This window comes from Calonectris borealis, chromosome 1 (assembly GCF_964195595.1).
Source record: "Calonectris borealis chromosome 1, bCalBor7.hap1.2, whole genome shotgun sequence".
NCBI classification, from domain to species: domain Eukaryota; kingdom Metazoa; phylum Chordata; class Aves; order Procellariiformes; family Procellariidae; genus Calonectris; species Calonectris borealis.
In genome coordinates, this window is record NC_134312.1 from 134274874 (window position 1) to 134298417 (window position 23544).

The 23544-nt window shown below is 38.6% G+C and overlaps 1 protein-coding gene across 1 annotated transcript in view; it reads left to right on the plus strand.

Moving 5' to 3' along the window:
• Positions 1–23544, plus strand: part of SCML2 (Scm polycomb group protein like 2) — a 71155-nt gene that overhangs the window by 34436 nt on the left and 13175 nt on the right. Inside the window, exons 6-10 of the mRNA XM_075175377.1 lie at positions 1238–1326; positions 2780–3023; positions 15723–15973; positions 20753–20888; positions 22794–22997. Of these exons, the coding sequence (XP_075031478.1) occupies positions 1238–1326; positions 2780–3023; positions 15723–15973; positions 20753–20888; positions 22794–22997 (924 nt within the window). The remainder of the gene's footprint in view (positions 1–1237; positions 1327–2779; positions 3024–15722; positions 15974–20752; positions 20889–22793; positions 22998–23544) is intronic.

Consider the following 23544-nt stretch of genomic DNA (forward strand, 5'->3'; position numbering starts at 1 on the left):
GCTGATTATGACACCATTTATCGAATATGAGCTTTGTATTCACTTAGGTGTGGCATAGGTAGTTCAGACTTGAAAACTGTTTATTCAGCTGAAAATAGCTTAAAGCTACTAGTTAAAGAGCCATTATAGCATATAATCCAATTTTAGATGACTTAATGATTTAACTGATCAAGAATTGCAGATATGTTCCACCTGTCTAGTTACATTTTTTTTAAGAGAGTTGTCGAGGCTCAGTTATGAGGGAACTCATCAGTTCCTGGCAGATTCTGGTACTTTTTGTTTTGTGGAAAAATTTCCAATTTGCTCTATTATGTCTGTTTCTCTGTAGAACTGTGCCAGATATATAACTGCTAAAGACACAGAAAAAATGTCCACTATGTCTGTTATCTTACTCATTACTTTGAAACGTCCATTTGGAAAGCGTAGAAAGCAAAAGGATTTTTTTGTTTTGTTTTATTTTTTAACTGGAAAGTAGTTGATTCTGAGGGAAGATTATCTGGAATGAGAATGTTTTCAGCCAAACCTTTGTTCTGCTTGAATAAGGTAGTTCATCTAGACAAATTTGATTATTGTTTGTGCTTTTTATTCACTTGTTAATGAAGAATATTAAAGTAGAAACATCTTCCAGTTTGTTTTCCAATATGATACATGCTTTTATTAAAATAATTGTATTTTTGTTCTTCCCTGTCACGTGTTCTTTGGTTTTTAAGGCTATTTATTTATTTATTTATTTTAACGGAGGAGGGAGAAGAAACCGATTGTTCTTTTTTTGTTTGTGGTCTGATGAAAGAATTACAAGAGTCTCAAAAATAAAAAGGTATCTCCTCAATAAATGAGAGAAGCTGGAGTGGAGGATGTTGTCTTAGAATGAGAGCAAAAAGCAGACCGGAAAAGTAAGCTGGGCTCTTGTGCTGGGGAAGTTCCACTGGACTAGGGACTCTGTGGGACAACCTTATGATCTCCTGTACTAGAACTTCCATGTCTTTAAGTCCTAGATGTTTATTTGTAGTATCACAAATTGCGATGAGTGATTCTGCAGGCAAGTCACTCAGAATGGAAATGCATTGCATGGCTTTCTGCACTGACAGCGACCCTGTTTGTTCCTTCTTGGCTACTTTTATTTTGGCCAGGTCCAAAATAGAGGGAATGAGGCATTAGTAAAACAGACTTTATATCCTTCTCCTCCTATTTTATTTTACAAATGGAAAGGAGGGCTATTTGTTTGTTTGTTACTCAGGGTTCCAGATGAATGCGTCGTCTTGGCCAATGTTTCTCTTAAGAACTCTCAATGGAGCTGAAATGGCACCCGCAGCATTCTTTAAAAAGGTAAGAATAAAGGGACTGCTAGTAAACAACTTTCTATCAATTGGTCCATGGTTACGTTTTTTAATGAAGATGCCAAGATATTACCCTGTTGTCTGCAGCACAGGAAGGCAAGACTATTATTTACAACGACTTTGAATTGCATTGGCAAGCTACAAAGCTAGACAGGAAGCCATCTGCTTCTAGTCCGTTGAGGTGGGCAACTCTTTTCCTGAGTTGAGACTTTAAAGAATGGTGTGTTATTTAGAAAAATTGTGTTAGCTCATTTTTTGTGTCTCGTGGATTTAAGATACAATGCATATCACATTTCTTAACAGCACTATATTCATTTGATTGTGCACAGGAGTAAAAAAAAAAATTTAATGCGGAATAAGAGCCATTGGAATACAGTGGTGCTTGGGAAAGTTTTGTTAAACATTTTCATTGGGCACATACTCATCATTTAAAATGTAGTAAGAAAGTAGTTGAAAATAGCAGAAAAAGCTGTTCAGTTTTTTAAACATGACTCTTGAGTAAGTTACTGTGAAACATGAAAAATCATATAAAATCATATAAAACCAACAGTAATATTAAAATGACTTGGTTCAATTTTTTGTCAAGGTGGTAAAAGCCTGCTGTCACATTGAGTGCCTTCATTTTTGATACTGAGAGTGACATTGACAAGAATGTCAGCAAATCAAACAGTTGGGTTCAGACCTGCAACCACATTGCTTGCGTGTTAACTTTATAGAATTATGTAATTTTTTTTAATATAAGATTTTATAAATTTTCTGAGGCGTGATAAGCCACACTTCCCTGTGCTAGCCTACCAGCACATGTGAGATGACTTTTGGATAATGAGGTTCCTGAGGCTGAGGTGGTAATTCATGTTCCATCGGGTCACAACTCCTGCTGTGGGGGTACACTTATGCTGGTCACATTGACTTGATTTTTGTTTTTCTTCTGTCCGCTTGGAATTGGTCTAAGGCCAACTGAGTTAACAGAGGCCTATAAATAATGTCCAATGCTAATGAATTTTTCATGGATTAATTGGGATGTGAAGCTTTTACCAGACAGTTATCAGTCCCCAGAAAGATCCATTCCCTGCAAACCTCCTCTTCTTTACTAGCATGTAATAATTTCATTTTAGTGTCTTTGCTGTCTTGCTGCCCAGACATAATGTATTGGGTGTAACCTATTGCTTATGTAAATACTTTTAGCAGCGTCTTTCTGTCATGGAGAATTTTGCTAATTATCCCAGCTGTGTTTGTGGGAACAGAATCTGGATTTTTATAATACAGAAGAGCAAAAGCAAATTTGAAATATGACTAAGTTTCCTTGAATGTCTACTATAACTTTTTGAGAGTCGTGAATATAAGAAGTAAGGATGTTGAAGAAAAATTGAGGTTTTTCTTTTTTTTTTTATTTTTTAAGAGGCCATAGAAATACAAATGTTCTACCACTCTTACTTTTGTAGGAACCACCAAAACCTGTGCCAAACTGCTTTAAAGTTGGAATGAAACTTGAAGCTATAGATAGAAAGAACCCGTACTTGATTTGCCCAGCAACCATTGGAGATGTTAAAGGAGACGAAGTTTTTGTTACGTTTGATGGCTGGAGAGGAGCATTTGACTATTGGTGCAGATGTGATTCTCGAGATATTTTCCCAGTTGGGTGGTGTAGCTTGACAGGAGATGCATTACAACCACCAGGGAACAATGGTAAGATGACTAATAATATTGCTTAATTATTTTTCCCCTCAATTACAGCAGAATTTTAAAAACCAGCTGGCTGTATGCAGATAAGACTGAAGATTTGATTTGTGAGTAGCTGATGAGGATGAAATGTTGTTAAATTTTCTTTATGTAGTTTAAAGCTAATAGTATAGTTTCTGGGAAACAATTTTTGTTTGTTCATAGTAACTCTGGGAACATGTTTTATTTAATGCTGTTAGGAGGGCTTTTGATAATCTTTAATTTTTGTGTGCTTGTGAAGAATCTTGGACTTAAACTAGATTTGTATTATATATGGTTAAATGCTCCTGTTTAATGATACTAATATATTGGCTGCAGCAGCACTTTATATTAAGCAAACTGCTAAGAAAGTAAAGTAGTCTTTGTTTCTGTGATGATTGAAGGTTGAAACTACATATTTAGTGTTTCTTCCTTTATATTCTGTCTTGAAGCTGCCTATTCTGAATGCTTTATCATCCTCAGGCCTTTAAGGATGTTTGTACATAGGGTTATAGAGTCCCTTTAACTAATGACCACTGTGCTTTATAATGTACAGCTATCTACCTTACCTAGAAAGAAGGGAAATGAAGTAAAGAGGGATATCCCTGAATGTAATCTCTCTGCTACTCTGGGAACCTCTTGTCATGTTTCTGTAGTGTAAGGCTTTTCTGTCGAACTGTTTGGGCTCTTCTATCCTCAATCCCTTCAAATTTGACAGGAAGAGAGGTTTTTGAGGAGGGGAACCATATTTTAATTAATTACTTTAATATTGTTGACCAGAATAATTTGTTCTCATGGTGAACATTTTCACAGCTGGCATTAATTAAGTGAGTAAGGAACAAGTAGACGGGTATCGTAGAACTCTCACTGGAAGTACCAAAGAATCAGAAACAAGAAAGCAAGAAATCAGTCATGTTTCCTGCCTTCTCCATCCCCATTGGTTTTTCTCAATCTTTTGCCAGCAGGCCAAGAATTGTATGGAGAATCTAACTGAAATTAGTTAAGGGTACCTCTGCATCCTTGTCCTCACCTACCTGTCTGTAGTTACTGTCTGCAGTTACTGCCAATGGCCATAGTACCTGTAATCTAGTTTAGTCCATTTTGGCAGATTTCAGCAAGGGAGCAACTATGTGTGTAGCTGTACTGGCGGATCCGGGATGATCTGCCAGTACAAACCTGCAGTGAGAAGGCAGGGGGAAGTCAGGTGAGGACAATGTACATTTGATCAGAAGTCATCTGATAGGTACCAAGCTGACCTCAGTCTTAATGTTTCTGTGCACCCAATCTGTAAAGTGTCCTTCTCAACCTTTTCAGAAGGTTGACCTTGTCTTGAGAAATCATGAATGAGATGTGTTATTATGGTAAGTTCATTTCATTAATTGTGGTGAAATAAAACAGCTTTATACAAAAGGGGCTGTGTAAATAAGCGGTGTAAAATTTTTAGAAGATATTTTTGTGACAGTTTAGATTGCTGAGTCCAATTGCATCTTCTGGAAAGAAGTATTATTAAATTGTTTAGCCTACTCCAGTTTCACTGCTGGAAAACCAGGAATATTTTGAGATAATACGTACAGAATTTTTCTTGCCTGATTAGAGCTTCATAGAGATCAAAGAGTTGTTTAACAATTAGTTAGTAAAGTTGATTATGTATTCCAGTCATTCAAGTAATTAAACCATGACAAAAAAAGCTAAACCATGATAAAGCCAAACAAAATTCTTGAGTATGTTCAAGCTTGCTGAAGACTTGAAATACCTACCCAGGTATTTTTATGGATTCTATTGCTTTGTTATGAAAAACGATAACACTTTAGGCATTAATAAAACCTGAAGCAAGGTTCTTACAGACTTGGAGTCTAAACTGAGAATTTTGGACATGTGATAGAAACTGGGGGCGGAGAAGTGCAGGCTGGCGATTTCATAATTTTTAATTCTAAAAGTGAGCCCAAAGTTAACTGCAGTTTTATTAAAATTGTGTGGGCTCCTTTTTTTCCCCGTTCTGAGCATAAAGAGTTTGTTTTTTAATTTTGCTTCATGTGCTTATTTTTTATGTGCTGTTTGTGCATGTTATATGCACTTGTCAAATTTACATAGCTAGATGAAATATTTTTTGCTCTCAGGTTATGTTTTTCACTGTTATTTGATCGCTTTTAAGCCATTAAAGAACTGTAATGATAGTCCTTTATTAAGATGTAAATAATAGCTTCAAGGAGAGTGTAATCAAGTCATTTCAATTCAGAAATATGATAATGTTGTCAGGATTCTTCATTAAGTCACATTAATGTTGACTACTCCTATTAAGGAAGAAAGTATGACAGATAGTATATTGTAGGGATTCACTTGAAATATTATAGTAGTATTCTGGCCTGGACTTTTTTTTGCAGGTTAGTTTAGTATTTCTGCCTTGAATTACCACAATAGAAAATAATTGACTGAGTGTGGCTTAGATTTCAGCGTGAATATAATGAGAAGTATTCTTGATTTTTTGGTAACTACCTTTCCTGAAAGCATTCAAATGTGTTAATTCACTAGTTAAAGGACTGAAAAAAAACCCTCAGGTTTTAGTGAACAAGCAAAATCAATATCCTACAATCTAAGTATGAAAGTGATAAAGGATGCTTTAAATTTAATCCATACCTAGGACAACAATTTCCTGCCCTGAGACTTATATTTTAGCCTTTTGAAAGAGAGATGAAATGCAGTAAGGGGACAATATGAAAATTAGGGAAGATTTTATTTCAGGTGTTTACTGATTTAGCCATTTAGGATGCCAGGAGAGAATGTAGGACCTCTGTCATGGGAGGTTTTTAAGAACAGACTTCATAGATATGAGTGAATTTATTCAGACCAGATTGTGTGGTATATTTAGTCTTTATAGCTGTATCTTCTGTAACTTGCATTTGTTTTAGACAGATAAGCTCAGGAACTAAGACACAATTAATAGAAGATAAAATGGAGAAGGTAGGTGAAAAGTTGTTTTGGACCAACTGTTTTTAGCATTCAGGCCTTAATCTTCATGTTGATGTTTTGTCTTTGGTCCTTATCACAAAACGTGACTTAAGTGGACATGGCTGGATGTCAGGGTATGCTTACAGTGGTATGAAATGTAACGTTCAATATTTATACTAGCAGAAGCTGTGCTTAGCTAATACTGTAGTTTGTTTCCTTAGAAATATCTCTGATAGTAGTAATTTATATCTCTGATAGTAGTAATTTATGTTATGTATGGTTTGACAACAGTGCTTGATGTTGGCTTGGCCTGCTGGCCCAAGGTTAATATTTTAAGGATGCAGTAGATTTTTCTCTGTGTCTCTTGGTCACTTAAGTGCTTTTAGAGATGACTTGTCACTCAGGAACATCGTTGTGAACTATAGCTGGTGAAAGAAGTTCTCATGATAATGTCTATGCTGGATCAATCTGAAGGACCATCTGCTCTAGCAGGCTTTCTCCAGCAGTGGCTGAAAGCAGATGTTTGAAGAAAAGCATGAGCACATGGGAGAGAGGTTTGCAGAAGTATTCCTATATCTGGCCATCTACAACCCAGCACCTCCCAAGACCAGAATAAATGCTTTTAGGCTGAGTACCTCCTGGAGCTTGATCTATTTTGTTCAATTATATTTTGGAGCCATCTGAACTTTTAGCACCTACAACATCCTGTAGTAAGGAGTTCTGTACTTGAGTATATGTTCTATGGAAAAGGAGTTATCCTTTTTATTGCTGGTAGTTTCATTTGTTGTCCTCGTATTCTTGTACAGAAATAGCTTCTTGTACTTCCAGTACTTGTACAGGAAGAGACAGTAAATAGTCATTCCCTACTTGCCTTCTTCATATTCGTCATGATTTTGTAGACCTATATTCTAGCTTCCCTCAGCTATCTGTATTCCAAACTTGTAAAATCCTGTTCTGTTTCATTTTTCATTGTTATGGGATCAGTTTAATTCCTCTGATCACCCTTGTTCTTCCGTATTGTTTCCATTTCAGCTACGGCATTTTTGAGCCACTGGAACCAGAAGCGTACAAGGTATTTAAGACTTAGTGGCATAGTGGTGGTTTCTGTTTTGTTTTCTGTTCCTTCTATAATTATTCATTAATTGGTATTCGGGACTTTTGGGCTACTACCGAGCAATGAACTAATACTGTCATAGAAATATTTATTTTAATTCTAAGATGTTATTTTTGTATACATCAGCTAATAGCCCATCATTGATCACAGAAGCTGGATTATTTTGAATTGCTTGACATTGAATTTCATCTGTTACTTCCTCTGAGCCATCAATCTCCTCTGAGCAACTGCTCAGCTTTACAAGATCTTTACTGACTCAAATAATTGTTCAGCAGTTGTTGCAATCTCATGCTTTACTCTTGTCCTAGATCATATATGAATCGAATGGCACAAGCCCAATCAGAGATCTCATCAGGATTTCTCTAGAGTCCTCTTTCGACTGTGGAAATATGTCTCTCTATTCCTGGCCACTGTTTGGTATTTTCCAAGAAATTCTTCAGAATGATCATGAGGATCTTCCCTCATATCCATTGCCAGCTAAGGATTTTTTTAAGAGACTGTGGTGTGAGATCTTGTGAAGTGCAAATCCACAGACTACATCAGTTGACTTTCCGTTGTGTGCTTGCTTATTGACTCCTTAAATTAATAATAGATTTGTGAGATGTGACGTTTCTCTACAAAAGCTGTGGTTGGTTCTCCCCCAACACATCGTATTTATCTTTGGATTCACTACCTCTGTTCTGTACAAGAGTTTTTAGCAACTTGGCCAGTACAAACATCAGGTGTCTTGTCCATACCTTGCTGGCTAGAGTGTTGGCATCACATTAACTACGTTTTTAAGTCTCTGAACTTGAGGCAGTTTTAAAGACACACTTGCACAGCACCGTCAGTAGGTTGGACGTTTCATCTTTTCATTTCCTTAAAACTCCGAAGTGCTGTGTGTCCTGCCAACTCTACTGCTTGTTTTGTCTCTGTTTCCTGACCTCTACTACTGGTACTTCATGTCAGGGAACTTGTTTCAAATCCCTGTGAAGAGGGGTTCTGATATGGGAACTGATGTGATGAGCTTCCTTGGAGTGAGTATGAACGCAAAAAAACATTCAATCTTGTTGCTTTAGTATTATCTTCTGCGTTTGCTCATTTTGAAATTTGATCATCTCTTGAGTCCATATAACTTCTACTTTTGATATGGTTTTAAAAGGCTTTTTAAGTTTGATATCTTTTGGATGTTTTTCTATTAACTCTTTCTAAGCCAAACATATTATGCTTTTCTATTTAACCACCATAGATTGTAATTTTTATTTTACTCAATTGGATAGTAGAAAGCTGTTACTATGCCTAAGAATACTCTTGTATTGCACTATAGCTAGCTGTATCTCAGGCTTATGTTTGAAGTAGACAGCAGATGACTGGAGCTTGTCAGAGCAGTTTCCGTTTGCTGTTTCTATATAAATTCATTTTACTGTTTAGTTATTACATGTAAATGGCAGTTACTTAGGCAACCCACCTTTTTATTTATAAGAGAAGTAAAACCTTTTCCATAAAAGAGAGAAAAAACAAAATAACAATTGGGGACAAGCCATGTGGGAAATGATAAGTAGTTTCACCTGCAAATACTGATTTCAGTATGAAGTAGTATCTATCATTTAGATGTGAACAGCATCTGGAGAGGGATCGGTTTCTGTATGTCCCTGATCCCCACAGTCTTACGAAACCGGGTCTTTGACGGATACAGGTGATGCAAGAACGCGTGAAGGAGGAACTGCTCTCTGCACTGTACAGGAGAGAATTTGGGTGATGAAAGGAAGATGATGTAGTAATCTAAATAAAAACAGTGATACACTGCAGCTTTTATCTTTAGTCCTCTACCTTCCTTTCTTCCTTCTCCTCTGTCTCCCCCCCTTTCACATCGTGTGTCCCCTCATTGCTTTTCTCCCAATTCAGTGCATTTATTGTCAGTGAGAGCAATCTTCTTTCATTACGCTAATCAGCCTGTGATGTTAAAGGTCTCCTTCAAAAGCTGTCTGCAGCAATAAGAGTAGTACAGGCTCAAGCAGAGATTAAAAAGCATCTTATTTGTCTGGTTTATGATTTCTTAGTTTAGTTTTATTTAATTTTCAGACGTGTTCTCAATGCTTGCCTTGTGCAGATTTTTCCAAGCTAGCTACTGGAGATGCATTTCTGTTATTGATAATGAAATTATGTTGTGCTATAACTGTGCTATATCTTCAGCTGAGTTGTACACAAATGTGCAACATCAATATAAACTTTAGTACCACTCTATATGTTTGCAGATGAAACAAAAGAAGTGTTGAAACTTTAGACAGAGCTACAGTTAGATCTGTGAAAAGACTCTGCGTTCTTTAAAGTAGCCAAAAAACAATCAGATAAGCATGGTAATTCTTACGTTTCATTAAAGAAAAACACAAATGCTAAAATGGTACAATTTCATATGCTAGAGGTTTCATTTTTCTCACGGTGCAGCCAGCTTCTTTTCATGAGCAGGTCACAGTAGTTAAATCAGGCGCATACAGTAAGCAGATTTATGCTGTCTTCAGAATTGTACAAGAGAAACTCCTCAGTGCTTCAGGCTAAAATCTGATTTGCCACATTCTCTCACATGTTAAGCTTTTTTTATTTGGTATTAATGTTTCTTGGCATCTTGCAGCAAGGCCTGGATGGTGCTGCTACAGGCAGTAATCACTTAAGAAAAAATAAAGGTTTTGCCTTTCCTAAAGCTGTGCCCTTAGTGTAAGTCTGGTTTCCTCACCAACTTACCGTGTTTATTTATAAGGTAGTTGTAATTTTCTTTTAAATTGGAAGTACTCCAACACATGTATTTTTGACTGTTACATGGAAAAATTTTTTTTTTTTTTGCTCTTGTTCAGGTCTTGTGGATACTAATGTCAACAGTGGTTGTGTTGCCTAGCTAGTGTATGGCATTGAGTGGATATTTTGCAAATCTCTGTTAGTACATATAAGCTATGTTAAGAATATCAGTGCTGTCATTCAGATACTGAGACAAAATGAATTGTGGCATTGCATTAACCCTGCTCTGCGTTTGTTTTTTCTTCCTCTGTGCATTTTATTGTTACATTTTGGGCCCACCTTTCATCCTGCTGATGCTATTTGGGGAAAAATAATGGCAAAACCTGGGTGGAATCAGTGATGATGGAGCAAAGAATCAGGATGTTAAAACTCTTAACCCGATGTGTAGAGCTAGACTTTGCCAGGCTTATTGACAGATTCATCATCAGCACACCTAAACTGTCTTCAGGTAACTCAAGTTTGTGCTGCTTTGATAGTTTATTGGGTATGTACTTGCTCTTTTCCTTCTGAGCTTATCAACAAAATATGGGGTGGTTTTGTTTGTTTGTTTGTTTGTTTGTTTTGCTAGTGTGGTTGCAATGGCATTGTTTTGTTGAAGGGTGAGACTGGAAGCTGGTTTTTCACCATTCTTGGTTTCTGGAAATTAACTGGAGAGATCTTTCCAGGAGTCTTTCTTTAGTTTTGCTTGTACCTCCCCACTCCTGCATGCCCCCTGCCCCAGCTGGGCTATTAAAAGTTGTTTTTTTTGGAAGTGATATGTGTTAGTTTGGTTAGCAGTGGGTTTTGATGGAGCTTAATTAGTATTTTCACAGGTCTGTTCCATAGGTGCTGGCTTGCCTAGCTCTTGAAAATGTTGGGAGGTGGGGGTGAGGGACCGAAGATCCTACAATGCTGCCTGGGGAAGTCACTAGGAAAGAAATGCTTTCCTTTCTTCCAGTTTTGTCTTATGTTGCTTGGAGCTCTCTCTTTCACCTTTCAGGGGTGTGAAAGGAAGGCTAAGATTTTTCACGGAAGATAGCAAGAGATGACTTTTTGCTTTTCTTTTCTTACACTGGTAGCAGAAACTAAAATCTAGAAAGAAGAAAATTGCAAGCCGTAATGTCCATGTCTTGCCAAGGCGGATGTTGAAGTTTCCAAGTGCAGTGTTGCTTTTTAGATAGCAAAATGATGACTTATAACTGATTTTGTATCATAGCAACATATCAATTAGTATCTCGCAGCTACCTCTTAACCAGAAGTAATCCAAACACAGATAGGAAGAGGTGGCATGTATTACAGATTCTTATGCTTTTGTATGGCTGTCTTGTTCAACTGAGACATAAGGACATAAATTTTTATAATCCTTGGCAATAAGCAGTTTTGAAAAATTGCTGATCTTTTCCACCTCCTTTGCCAGTTGTCAAAACTATCATGATAATAACTTACTGTATTAAAGAAAGTTAATTTTATAGTTAAAATCCTGGGCTAGAACTCAGGAGGTATGTTTCCATTACTTCTGCTGTGGAATGCTCACATGGATTTAGCGTAAGTTGCTAAATCTCTTTGCCTCATTTTTTTTTATCTGTAGATGAGAGAAGGGCCAAGTTTTTATATTCTCAGAAGAACATTTGGCTTGCATCTCAGTGGGGGCACAGGAACAATACTGCACTACAAATAGAATCGTTTCTGTCTTGAAAAAAATACTTGTTTAAACACTGAATTACTGTTTCTACTGTCCTAATTGGCACCTTCACCTAAGGTAGCAATGCTGTGTTCACCAAATGCATGGCAGAACGGGCCCCTAGGCCCCTACCTTGCTTTGTGTAATTTCACTTCAGCTTTTTAAAGTCTTGTCTTGTAATTGCTGCTCTGTGACACTAACTAAATGGTTGATTTCTAATGTTTAAATATTACAAATCTGAACCTTTTTTTCCGCTCGCTTTCCATAAAAACATGGAGTGAAACTGTCACTGTGGATTATTTGAGGGAATTTTACTAAGTAGAATTGCACGAGAATTCAGGCTTCTGCGCTGTCATCTGTCCCATCCCCTTCCCAAGCGCTGGAGGTTTCAGTAGCTTCAGATTTCACAGTTGTCTTAAATATCTGACTTATTCTGGCAAGAGATCTTGGGGATAACATTCTGGCGTCAAATTTTGCAGTCCTCAATGTGTCTGGGCAGCTTTTCTGCTTCTACAAGCAGAATTTGGCCCTCATCTAAAGTCTAATCTTTCATGTCCTTCTCATGCAAATGAGCTCAGTTGACTCTGGTGGATCTGCTTGTGTGAATGAGGACTGGGTTGTGGCAACGCAACTTTAGGCTGTGAGTTCCAAGATGCTGGGTTTGGGGTTTCACTTTCATATGTTGGATACAAAGTTTATAGGTGTTGGGATTCTCACAGAACTATTTGGGGAGAAAATGAAAATGTTTTGCTTGAGCAGTAATTGAAAGTATGAAAGCTGTGTTTGTGTGTTGCATGAAGGTAGTCACCTATAGCCCTCACTAACATGACAGTATAACTAGAGCTCTGTGAATGTTGAAAACACCGTTTAGTTGCTAACATTATTATGATGAAGTATATTTGTGTAGCGTGAACTCTGCTCTTCAGTTATTGAGGACACCGGTACGGTTTTTGGGTGTAAATAAGACTTGAGAAAGAACGCCATGCAATGCATCCCACTCCTGAAACTGGAGCAATGGATATTTGTGTAGAAGAGCAACACAAATGCTTGATTTTGTTTGTGCAAATGAGAAGGCCTTTGTGATGCAAAGCAGCATCCTGAAAAGGCAAATGTGCTTTTTTGGTTGTAAATATCCCAGCTAAATACTGCAGTAATTGCAAGCAGAGCTTGGCAGTTTTCCTCTCTATTCTCTTCGTTGTTATATTTTAACAAGTCCTCATGAGACTATTAAAACGTCTTAGTTTTTGGAACATGTGGCCTAGTGGGGATAACTCTGTCTACAGATGCAGTGGGTTGGCAGCTCGATTTTGCATGTCTTTTCATTTCCCTCCAGATCCTGTGACCCAGCGTAACCTTTGGTCTCCCTCTGAAGGCCGGGGTGAAGGAAGTATGAGCAGGTGACTGATGATCACTGTCAATACAGCCTGCAGACAATATGGGAATTACTTTAGCAGTCTCCCACTCCCTTGCACTCCCCCCATCCTCTCTTAAATCAACAAATGCAAATAGCAGCCTCCTCATTTGCTGCTATCTCCGGGAGGCTGCCCGGGCAGCATGGGCTTTGTTGCAATCCTGCCCATTGAAAAAAGCGGCTTCAGCCCTAGGCAGAAGGAAAAATACCAAATGGGACCTGACCCCCCCCTTAATGGTTAATGCTGCTAATATTTGGTCCTCTGGCGTATACAGGTAGGAAGATGCTGAGATAAGGGTACTTGATGTGTGTGGTTCAAGAGGGCAGCCTGAAGTGGTTGGAGCTGTTTGCATTGTTACTCTTTGTCTGGTAAATGTCCTTCTGGAAGGGAGTAGGGATTGCCCAGTGTCCCGAAACTCATACCTGTGCTCCTAGAACCTGTTGACATTGCAGTTAGCTGTGTATTTACCTTAGCTGTGTCTTTACTGTGCGAGAATAGAAATGCCTTTGCTAGATTTCAGCACAGGCAGAGGCACAAAGAATTTGTGAAACATTTCTTTACAAGGTCATGATTGTTCTGTTAAATGCATAGCTGTGCGGCACAAATAAATAAAAATATCTGCATTTTACATTGGTGTAAGCATAATACAGGACGCAATACGTAGTACTGTATTGTACAACATACAGTTGATATTGTTTTGCTTTCCAGACATACAGCTTAATGCGAGTTGTCATTCAGCAACTCAGAGACATAAGAGCAATACTATGCCAGCATTTGGTTAAAATTCTGTTCATCTTATTTTAAGCTGTCATTGCATATGAAAATAAGTTTTGGCATACATAAATAACAGGAAAGTGATCACTTTGCACACAGAAGCTGGTCCTTCTCAGATAACTAAGGATATCATGTCTGTATTTGATGTATTAGGATTGCGATCAGGCATAATGAAGAGATTTCTTCTGAACTGCCATTTAGGAATATTAGATTAGTAACTGAATCAGACAGATAGCAATGTATGTAAATGCTCCTACAGCTTTAAAAATGTGTGTCGGTAGTACTTGTATTTTATAAGAAGTCTGTCTGCAGTGTGTATTTCATCTTACTGTGACATTTTCTATTGCAAATTCTTCAGGAGTTAACTGTTATTAAGTAAAATTCAGAGTTAAAGTAACCATTGTAAATAAAGCTAGGTGCTGGTCTGTTAAGGTGAATATCACTCAGAGCTAGACGCTAAAACTGTTACTCAATCTTTAAGTAAGTTCTTTTCTCAAGATCTCATTTCAAATGTATCTTTGAGTTTTATTTCGTGTTTTATTTGCTTACCAGAAAGCCTCAACATACTAATATTTTAGGAGAAGAAATATTCCAAATTCACAAAAATCCAGGAAGTTAACTGTTAGCAGCCCCCTATGTTCCACTTTGTCTGCAGTAGCGCTTTGGATCAGGCACTGGTGGCTGGCACAATCAAAGCCCGCTTGAACCTTGAATAAGGTGTGTCACGTTAAGTTCACAGTATTTAAGGTTAGGGCGAATCACGGGAGTTTTATCATCAGCGAGATGCGAAAGGCTGTGGTAGGGGCAGTGTGGTACTAGAAAGCCATCTAATTTTAGTGTAAAGGCTTCAAATGATTTCAAATATGTCGTGTGTTCCTTTCCCACACCTCTCGCAACAAGGCTGGTTTGATGTCACAAAATCTCCCATTTTCATCTTCTATTTACCTCTTCTGCAACTTATGCATCTGTCTGCCTGCCAGGAATCAGGCCAACAAAATAGAATATTTGTTGGACTTCTGGACTTAGTAATTGCTTTGTTGGCTGCAGGTGCTACTGTAGCATGGTGTGGTACATCTTTTCATTGAGGATATGTCCTTATCCGTAGGTTCTGTTTGGCATCCTTCTGGTCTTTTAATCTGTCCGTTGCAAAGGGAATTGTTAAAATAAAATCATCATTATTCAGAGAAGAGTGAGTTGGGTGGAAAAGATTGCCAACTAAGAAGTTCTGTTCAATGAAATCTGATTGCATCTTGCAGCGTCACACCAGATTATAATAGTCACATCATACACATATTGGGTCAATTTTGTATTGGGATGGGAGATTCAACAGAGAACCACTTCAGTGTTAAGAATGAATAAAAATTATACTTTGTGTTTGATTTTTTTTTTTTTTTTTAAGAAGTCCTTCTTCCAAATAAAATTTTAAGTCTGGATGGCTCCAGGTAGAAAAATCTGGGTATAGTTACGTGAACTTAACTTTCTAAACTGGCATCTCAGAAAATGATACTTTGCCTATCATTAGTTTCTCCTCTTCAGTGGGATGATTTTCTTTGCTGCTCAAAATTGGTTTGTAGCTCCCTAGAAGTAGTTGGTATGTCTTGTAATCATGGAAACTGCTCTTAGAGGAGAATGGATGTATTATGGGCTGTATAATTTGTGAAGTTTTTTGAAGGCCTTCTTGATGAATGGCACTTTATAAATATCTTATCATAATTAAATTATGGGAAGCATTTAGAAGGTGAGTGGATTAATTTTTTTTTAATTTTTATTTGAATGTTTTTCTCTTAGGAAAGTCCCTCTAGAAGAATGAGTATAAAGAGTTCTCTCTTTGGATTTAATGAAGTATATAGTTTCATGCCAACCACTTAAGTTCAAAATATCCGAGTATATTTATTTTACAATGTAAATTGTGCACTACATTTTTATTTTTTTAAGCCTTTGTTAGAAAAATTGCTTTCCATCGTTCATTTTGAGGTTTTCCCCCCTTCCCTTTTGTTTTTGTTTTTCCTCAGTTTCCATTGCAAAGAGCAGTGCAAAAATCCAATCTTCCCCTTCCAAAGTGACCCGGCGTTCAATGCAGTCTCCACAGAAATCTGCTCCAGTACCAGCGCAACGGGGCAGGAAACCAGGTCGGGGCAAACCCCCTGGACAGTCTGCAGTTCCCAAGAAGGGCAGGTCTCCTAAAAATATTCCCCTGACAAAAAGCACCTCTCATACTGAAAATCTTAAAACAAGGAAAAAAAGTTTAAAACCTGGAAAAAAGGTTAGTCCTTATCTACTACTTTACTCTATATTGCGAAATTTTGTAGTGAGATTTTTTTTTATTATTATTATTTAATTTTCTGTCTTCTCTTCAGCCTTCAGGGCTTTACTGTTTTCAGCAATTGATTACAAGAAAAAGTCTAGAATAGCTATTCTGGAATATTTCAGTAGAAGCTTCTGTGGATTATTTTATTCCAGAACAAGATTACCAATTTATTTATGGGTGAGTTGTTGGTGTTGAAAAATACTATTCTGGAATAGCCATTTCCAGTAAAATTAAAAGAGCCAGGGAAGCCTTTAGGCTTTTTAGTCTGGGTTATTTTGTTACTGAACCATATATATGGTTTTCGTAATTTTTTAAAATTTTTTTGTTTCGTGTTTAGAAACAAAGGATTAGGAACAGCGAAGGCTTTGCAGAATTTAGGCATCTTGAGCATACAGCTGGATTTGCCAAATAAATCTCTTAAATACCCCCTAATCCTGGAAATACTAGCATGAAGCAGGAAGCTTCTTTCCAGGTGTGGGCCTTATTCTGCCCTGGTCTGAAAGACGTGATGCCTTTCTGCCTTTCTCCCTGCCAAGCTTAGTCAGACCTGGAGTGTTGGCAGCTGCCTCCAGCTTCAACTCCTCTGGAGCTGTTTGATCAGGTACAAATCGGCCACTGCTGTAACCCCCACTTCCCACTCCCGTGCGACACCAACACTGGTGGGTAAACAAACCCAGAGTGAGCTAGTTCCGGGGACTAAACTGGTAGACAACTAACCCAGCATCCATCCCTCTTACTTCCTTCATTGTCTGCTCCACCTCAAAGAAGCACAAATGCTGCGGCTGCTGCAAGGAAGGATAGGATCACAGCAGGGCAGATTTAGGCCAATTTGAATTGCCGTGGAAGTACAATCTATTTTCTGAGGCTTGCTCACCCGCTGCAGGCTGTCAAAGAGGAGTAGCATCCTGCAGTGTCTTTCCCCAGACAATTTGTGTCTGTCCCTGTGCTCTTCCCTCCTTTGCATTAGCACCAATGGGGGAATGGGGGGCGTTGTTTTTTCTGTCTGGTTTTTTTTTTCTTCCCCGCCTGCCCCCACCCCCAAGTTTCAAAAAGTTGAAGTTTTGGGGTTTTTCTCCTCTAGTCTGGATCACTGTGGGCTGTGGGATCTATTGCTAGTGATGTGTGGGAAGGGGTGGAGTAATGGCACAGGTGGGATTTCTGCCTTCAGTAGTAGTGCTGATCAGTGTAAAGGACTAGTGAAGTAACATTATTAGAGCATACCCAGAAGGCTCTAGCACAAAACTGGAAGCCAGCACTTTGTTGAAATTATGACCACAAGGTAAGAAATGATTCTGGGGACCAGAAATAGAAAGCCGAGCGCTTTCTCCTCTGCTGCCTGCCCCTTCCAGTTGGGCATCCAAACTGGTAGGCTACTGATACAAGTGATCTCCAGCTTTATCTCTTGCTTGGTGTATAAAAGTGCACAGAGACACAAATTAAAGAGGAGAAGGGTGCTCCCATACAGACTTAGCTGGTTGACGGGGTGTTCCCCATAAGTCTGGGGGGCTTTAAAGGAGAGCATTGAATACAGGACTTTCATATCTTAAGGATGTACTCAGGTATGGCAGGATGCGCCCTCCACTTTCATGTAAGAGTTTTGTCCTCTGTGTCTCATGAAAAAGAAATTGAGAGGCTTTGTGTATCCTTTGAAAGAATAGTTGGAGGCATCTCACCCTTAGAGGAGGCTTCTGGGCTCTAAACGCCGAGTGTCTGAAAGTGTCTGCTTGGAGCACTGCATTTGGCACCTGGTCTGTGTGAGGTACCTGAGGGGATTTGCTTGGGGAATGAGGGTTACTGCTGACACTCCCCATCTTGAGGCAGTGAATCTGAGGTACCTCTACACACTCCTGACTTCCTCTGTGGGACCAGGCAACTAAGAGTTAGGTTTTGTAGAATCTAAGTTTGATATATGTAACTTGGGACTTTTACTACGTTAACTTTTGCATTAAAAAATTTTAAAATTACCTCCTCTTGAGAATCCACGGAAGGTTGTTTCTGCTTTGGTACATGGTTAAATTGCCAAGATGTTATACATATGTGACACCTGTTAGCATAAGGGTGAAGAGAGGCAATAGCTTTGTGGGAGTTCTGCACAGACAGAGTGTGTCTGACATGGAGTGCTATGCAGCCTGTATACCTCACGATACATATGCAAATATAATGCAAGTGGTATGTGGCTGGAGATTTGAAAGTGCTTTCCCCCCATCCCCCCCGACCTATCCAAAAAAACCCCTCCAGATTTCAGGCTAAGTAACTGTGCTTCAAGTGTGAGCGGGCTATGTGGTAGTTCAAAACCTGTGTATTTAGGGATATTGGTCTATGCCTGATACTCTGTAGAGTTGTTTGACTTTCTTTGCCCTTTTAAGTTTGTTATGCTGCAATGTTTATCATTGTGCAGGTATTAACTTTTATTATACAGCTAAGGATGTTGAGCTGTTGTGTCATTTGTCGTCTTTATTTAGAAGTTTTCTTAGCTTCTCTGTAAATATGAGATGCATGTTGGGTTTTGTTTTCTGTTTGTCTCCCGCAGTTTGCCCTGTATGGTTTTACTCTGTCATAATGAAGAAGAAATCTCTTTTACATCTCTCTCATTATTTTTAAAAGTACACTTTGCATAACAATGCAAAGAATTCCTTCCAGAATGTCTTGAGGAAGAGCCTTGGTCTGAGTGTGGATCACAGCCCTAAATTCGACCCCACAAGAAGAGAGTTTTTAAGCGTCAGGGTAAAGCCTGTGAAGCTGGCCTTGTGGTGCCAGACTGAGCAGTGCTCTCTGCAGGCAAACGGGGCTGGCGTGCCCTCCCAGCTGGCAGGGGCCAGCCAGCGACAGCCTGACCAAGCAAATGCGCTGAGCCCTGCTGGGAACGTGGCCCGCCTCGTGAAACAACACCGCTTTGGGATCGCTGTTTGCTACTCATCAGTTTGGGGTTGCAAAATGAGAACCTCGGCTGAGCGAGTGTAATGTGCTGTATTTCCAAAACGCATGCTCTTTCCTCCTTCTGAAGGAGAAGGTAGGAAATGGCGGGCTGGCCTCACCGTGCTTATGTGTTAGTGTGGAGAGAGGATAGTTCCTCTGTCTTACAGTTTAGTGTCTGTATTTTGTTTTCAAGCCTATATTTCTCCCGCTTCCTCCTCTTTCCCCTCAACTCGACCACCCATATTTTGCAGCGTGGTGACAGACAACTGCCCCCCCAAAGAGTCCCTGCTCCAGGGGGACCTTCAGGAATGTCAGACTTCAGATCAAAAGCTCAAACTTCCCAAGTGTATTTTTGTTCTCTGTATTAAGGATGGAAAGAGACCTTTCTGTCACCTAATGTTAAGGTACATAGGCAATTCCTGACAAGTAATACATCACTGCTTGGTTCAGTGTCTGACCTGAGCCACCTTGTCTCATTCGCAGCGCAATGCCGAGCCTTGGCAGTCTATTCCCGATGTTCACGGTGATTCCACCCAGTGCCGTATTGTCAAGCGATTTCTCCAGCCAAACCTATCTTCTCTGAACTGTAAGGGGCACAGAAATTTTCTTTAAAGTGCCCTGGATTTCAGAAGAAAGTTAATTTATTCTTTGTAGGTGTTGTGAAGAAGTTAAGCACTGCTGCTCTTAGGAAGGTGTATATTTTGATTCCTTTCTCGATGATTTTTCATATATTATTTGGAAAATATGCTGCTTCTAAAAGTGTAAAGGATGACTACTGCTAAATGGGAGAGGGCTTAGCCTCCCTTGAGGACTGAATATTCACTTCACTATAGATCAAATTTAGCAGTAAATCCTTACCACATGAGTAGCCAAGTCTCTGCTGCCTTCAGCAGCGTCAAGACCTTGGGTAATCTCTTATATTCCTAATTTTTTTGGTAGGTAAGAGAATGAGAACATAATCTGTTCTCATGCAAGAATAAATGGTGAAGGGAGAGGTGATGAACTTTTCTCCAATTCATTGTTTCTTTTATTTCCGTGTATTTTCATAGCATGTCAAAGCACATTAGAAATGCCTTCCTTGTGCATGTCTCTTTTCTAAACCCCACTCCAAACCAAATTACAACAAAATTCTCATTTCCTCAGGTGGAAGGTAATGCACACTGGCCAATTTCTAAATCTGTGTGCTGCAAACTCTGGTTGTCTGTCATATGGTAAGCTGCAAATAAGTTCGGTTTAGGAAAGGAAAAGGTTTTGGCAACCCATGTGACTGGATTGTGACTACTGGTTTATTTCGTATCTTGTGTAAAGCACCAATTCCTGAAAGTGATTACTTAAGAATTTCAGCCGCTTTGAAACAAGCTGAGGGGAAATCTAGGTGCACTGTAAAGTTGACACCTAAATGTGACTCACGTTTTATATGGGAATATATACACAACGCAACTAACTGATTTGAGTTGTGATAAACCCATATGATTGGAAGGGTATGGACAGGAAAAGAATCCAAAACACCTCTTCTGTGCTTCCTAAGATTTAGAAGGGTCATGAATTAATATATAAAGCTCATTCTTTCCCACTTTTCAGATAGAGGTGGGTTCCTTTTTAAGTCATTTGTCTTCCACTGTCTTACTTAAGTAGCTGTAAATGCAAACTGACGGTTTCTGGTCTTCCTTTCCTGGACTTTATCTTCTCTGCTGTGTGTAGTACTTTTGTAATAAGGAACCACACACATTCAGTAAGATGGTAACTGATAGCAGAAAGGTTTTGCAGACTCCTTAAAAAACTGTAAACATTTTGACTTCGGGGTTTTTCTCTAAACAGAAAAAAATCTTGCCGGAACAATTGACTCCTGCATCTCCTTCTCCTCATTCTTCTCCTGAGGGGGACAGTGGCGCTACGCAGATACTTAAAGATGGAATTCGTTTGCCTGGTGCAACTGCAGCAGTTATATCCACAGGTAAAAGACCAGGAAAAAAATTAATGACATTGTTAGCGTGAAATGGCTTCCATTTCAAGCAAACTAGTAGTGCAATTTTATGGCAAATGTGCTGCAAACTTATTACTCTAAATCATTATCCAGCTACCTTATTTTTTAAAGATATTTGTAGATGCCAGTGTTACTTTGCAGAACTAGTATTTTGATGCCTGCATTATAGCAATGCAGGCACAGGGGCTTTTGATAGATCTGCTAGGCGTAGCAGTTTGTTCCTGTCTGAAGAAGGAAACTGTACAGTTCTTTCATGTTTGTCCCACTCCTTAATGTATGAAATGGGAATAGATGTAGCTGAAAACCCGTATGATATTCTGATATCATGCAGGCTGTACTGTAATGTAACAAAATGGAGATTTTATCTCTGTATACCCTAACATTAAAAGAAACAACTCAGACTGTTTAAACCAAGTAAAGGCAATCAGAGGAAATACATTCCTCCTTCCTTTTATGTTTGCTTGTTTTTGAAATATAATGAAATGTATCTTGAAAAGTATTGGGAAAAGAGAAATAAGCTAGTTAATGAACTAACTCATTGAGGAATTTGTAACCCTGTAGTGAAACAGTTTGTATGTTGTCAACTGAAATCTCAGAACTTTCTAAAAACTCCATGAATTATGATAACTTTGTTTGGAGTGCTTTTTTACATTTAAAAACTGTTTTTACAATAGAAGTTGTCGGGCTCTTCTCACTCCCAGCTTCAGCCATGGATGAGGGGAAAATACATATGTGTTTCCTAGGAAAATAAACCTTTCAGGAGGCAGTTGTTGTTAAGCCCAGACAGAAGATGCCATGAAAACTATTTCTGCTGATTTGCATCTTTGATTATTTGTACAAATAGGTTTCTTCCAATTTGCAGAGATCAGAGAGTGAGCAGATATGCATGAAGACATAAGATCATTAAAACTTACAGAAATATTTCATTTTTAAAAATCCATTTTTTTAACTAAGCCCAAATAATACTACAGTTCAGAAAATATGGCAGTCTTTTGTATAACAGAATGCTTAGGCTTAATCACCATAGAGGCTCATTTTTTCATTAAGCTGCAATAATGTCTTGGGTGCATTCCTGGTCATGTGACAGCCCGAAGGCCAAAAAAAAAAAAAAAATCTTCAGTTACAGCTTTTTCCCATGTTTTTCTGCCTTGCCATTCCTTTTGAAAGACAGTTTTGCATAGTCTCTATAAAGAGTAATTTCAAAAGTCCTATTTGATTGCTTTGTGCTAAGCTTTAAACCACCTTACAGTGTTTCTAGAGAACTATGTTTATTTTATTTAGCAGAGAAGGCCAAGTTGCAGTGTGGAAATCATACATGAGTGGTTCGGGGCTTCTGAAGGTACAGACCTTCAGTAGCCATTATACATGCACACACGATCATTATACATGCACTCGTTAATGCTATATGGGTGCTTCAGAATGAGCATCAGTGGTAGGTATATAGCATAGGGTTGTCTTTGTTGCAGCTTCTCAAACAGGAAAAAAATTAGGGCAGTAACTTGGTAAGGCCAGCTTTTTAGAATTGCGTCTTGGTAGTTTAGAGTACCTGCCAGTAATTCTTGCTTTATTGGAACTAGTGTATGAATAGCGATTAGTCAAAAGATAAGCACAAATTATGACAGCTTTGTTATGTTAGTGGAGTGGAGAAGGGCTTTAGAGACCAGGAGAAGTGGGTTTAGGACTCAGGCAGGAGAACCTTGATAGAAGACAGAGAGAGCACTTTTCGCGTACTCTGAAAGTATGTATGCATGTTCAACTTCTTGAGTTGACCAGTACATCTTTTCCTCAAGATTAAAACTAAAAAGACGGTTTGCAGTTCTAACTTGGAAGCATGTCTTAGTTCCTCGGCAGTAAATATGGCTTGTTCTTTTTCAGTATGTGTTTATGTCAACAAGCATGGAAATTCTGGGCCTCACCTGGATAAGAAGAAGGTTCAGCAGCTTCCAGATCACTTTGGACCAGGTCCTGTCAATGTGGTACTTCAGCAGGCTGTACAGGCTTGCGTGGATTGTGCCTATCAATCCAAAACAGTCTTTGGATTTCTGAAATCTGGCCATCACGGAGGAGAAATGATAACTGGTATGTGAAGATGCTTTGTTTTTTCTGTTTCTTCACTTGGTTGCGAACTTGAGGTAGGGAAGAAGAACTGAAGTAGCTGCAATGAGTTTATATCACTTTAACTATTTAAGCACAGTCAAGAACATATACTTGTGAACTCCTTTACTAAGAGAGTGTTGGTGGTGTGTGATTTATCTCACTCTGGGTCCAGGATGATTTAAACAATTCTTTAAAATAGAATTTAGCAGTAGCAGTATTGAATTACATATGCACATACACAGTACAGTTAGATTCTTATACTAAATAGAGCTTGTGCACCTCATTTAGCAGCTGTAGCCAAACGTTCATCAAGTAAACTCAGTACAAGTGAAATATCAGCTTTATTAATTCAAGTCATTCGCATAATCTTATCCATACATAGTATTTGTGTTCTTAATGCCTTAACCAAGTGGGTGAAAAGTTTCAAACTAATCTGTTTAGTTTCCAGGCAAGTGATTCCACATGTTAAAGTTGCTGCTTCTTCCCTTCCCCCATTCCCCAGAATTGTAGCAGTATCTTAGGTCAGTGT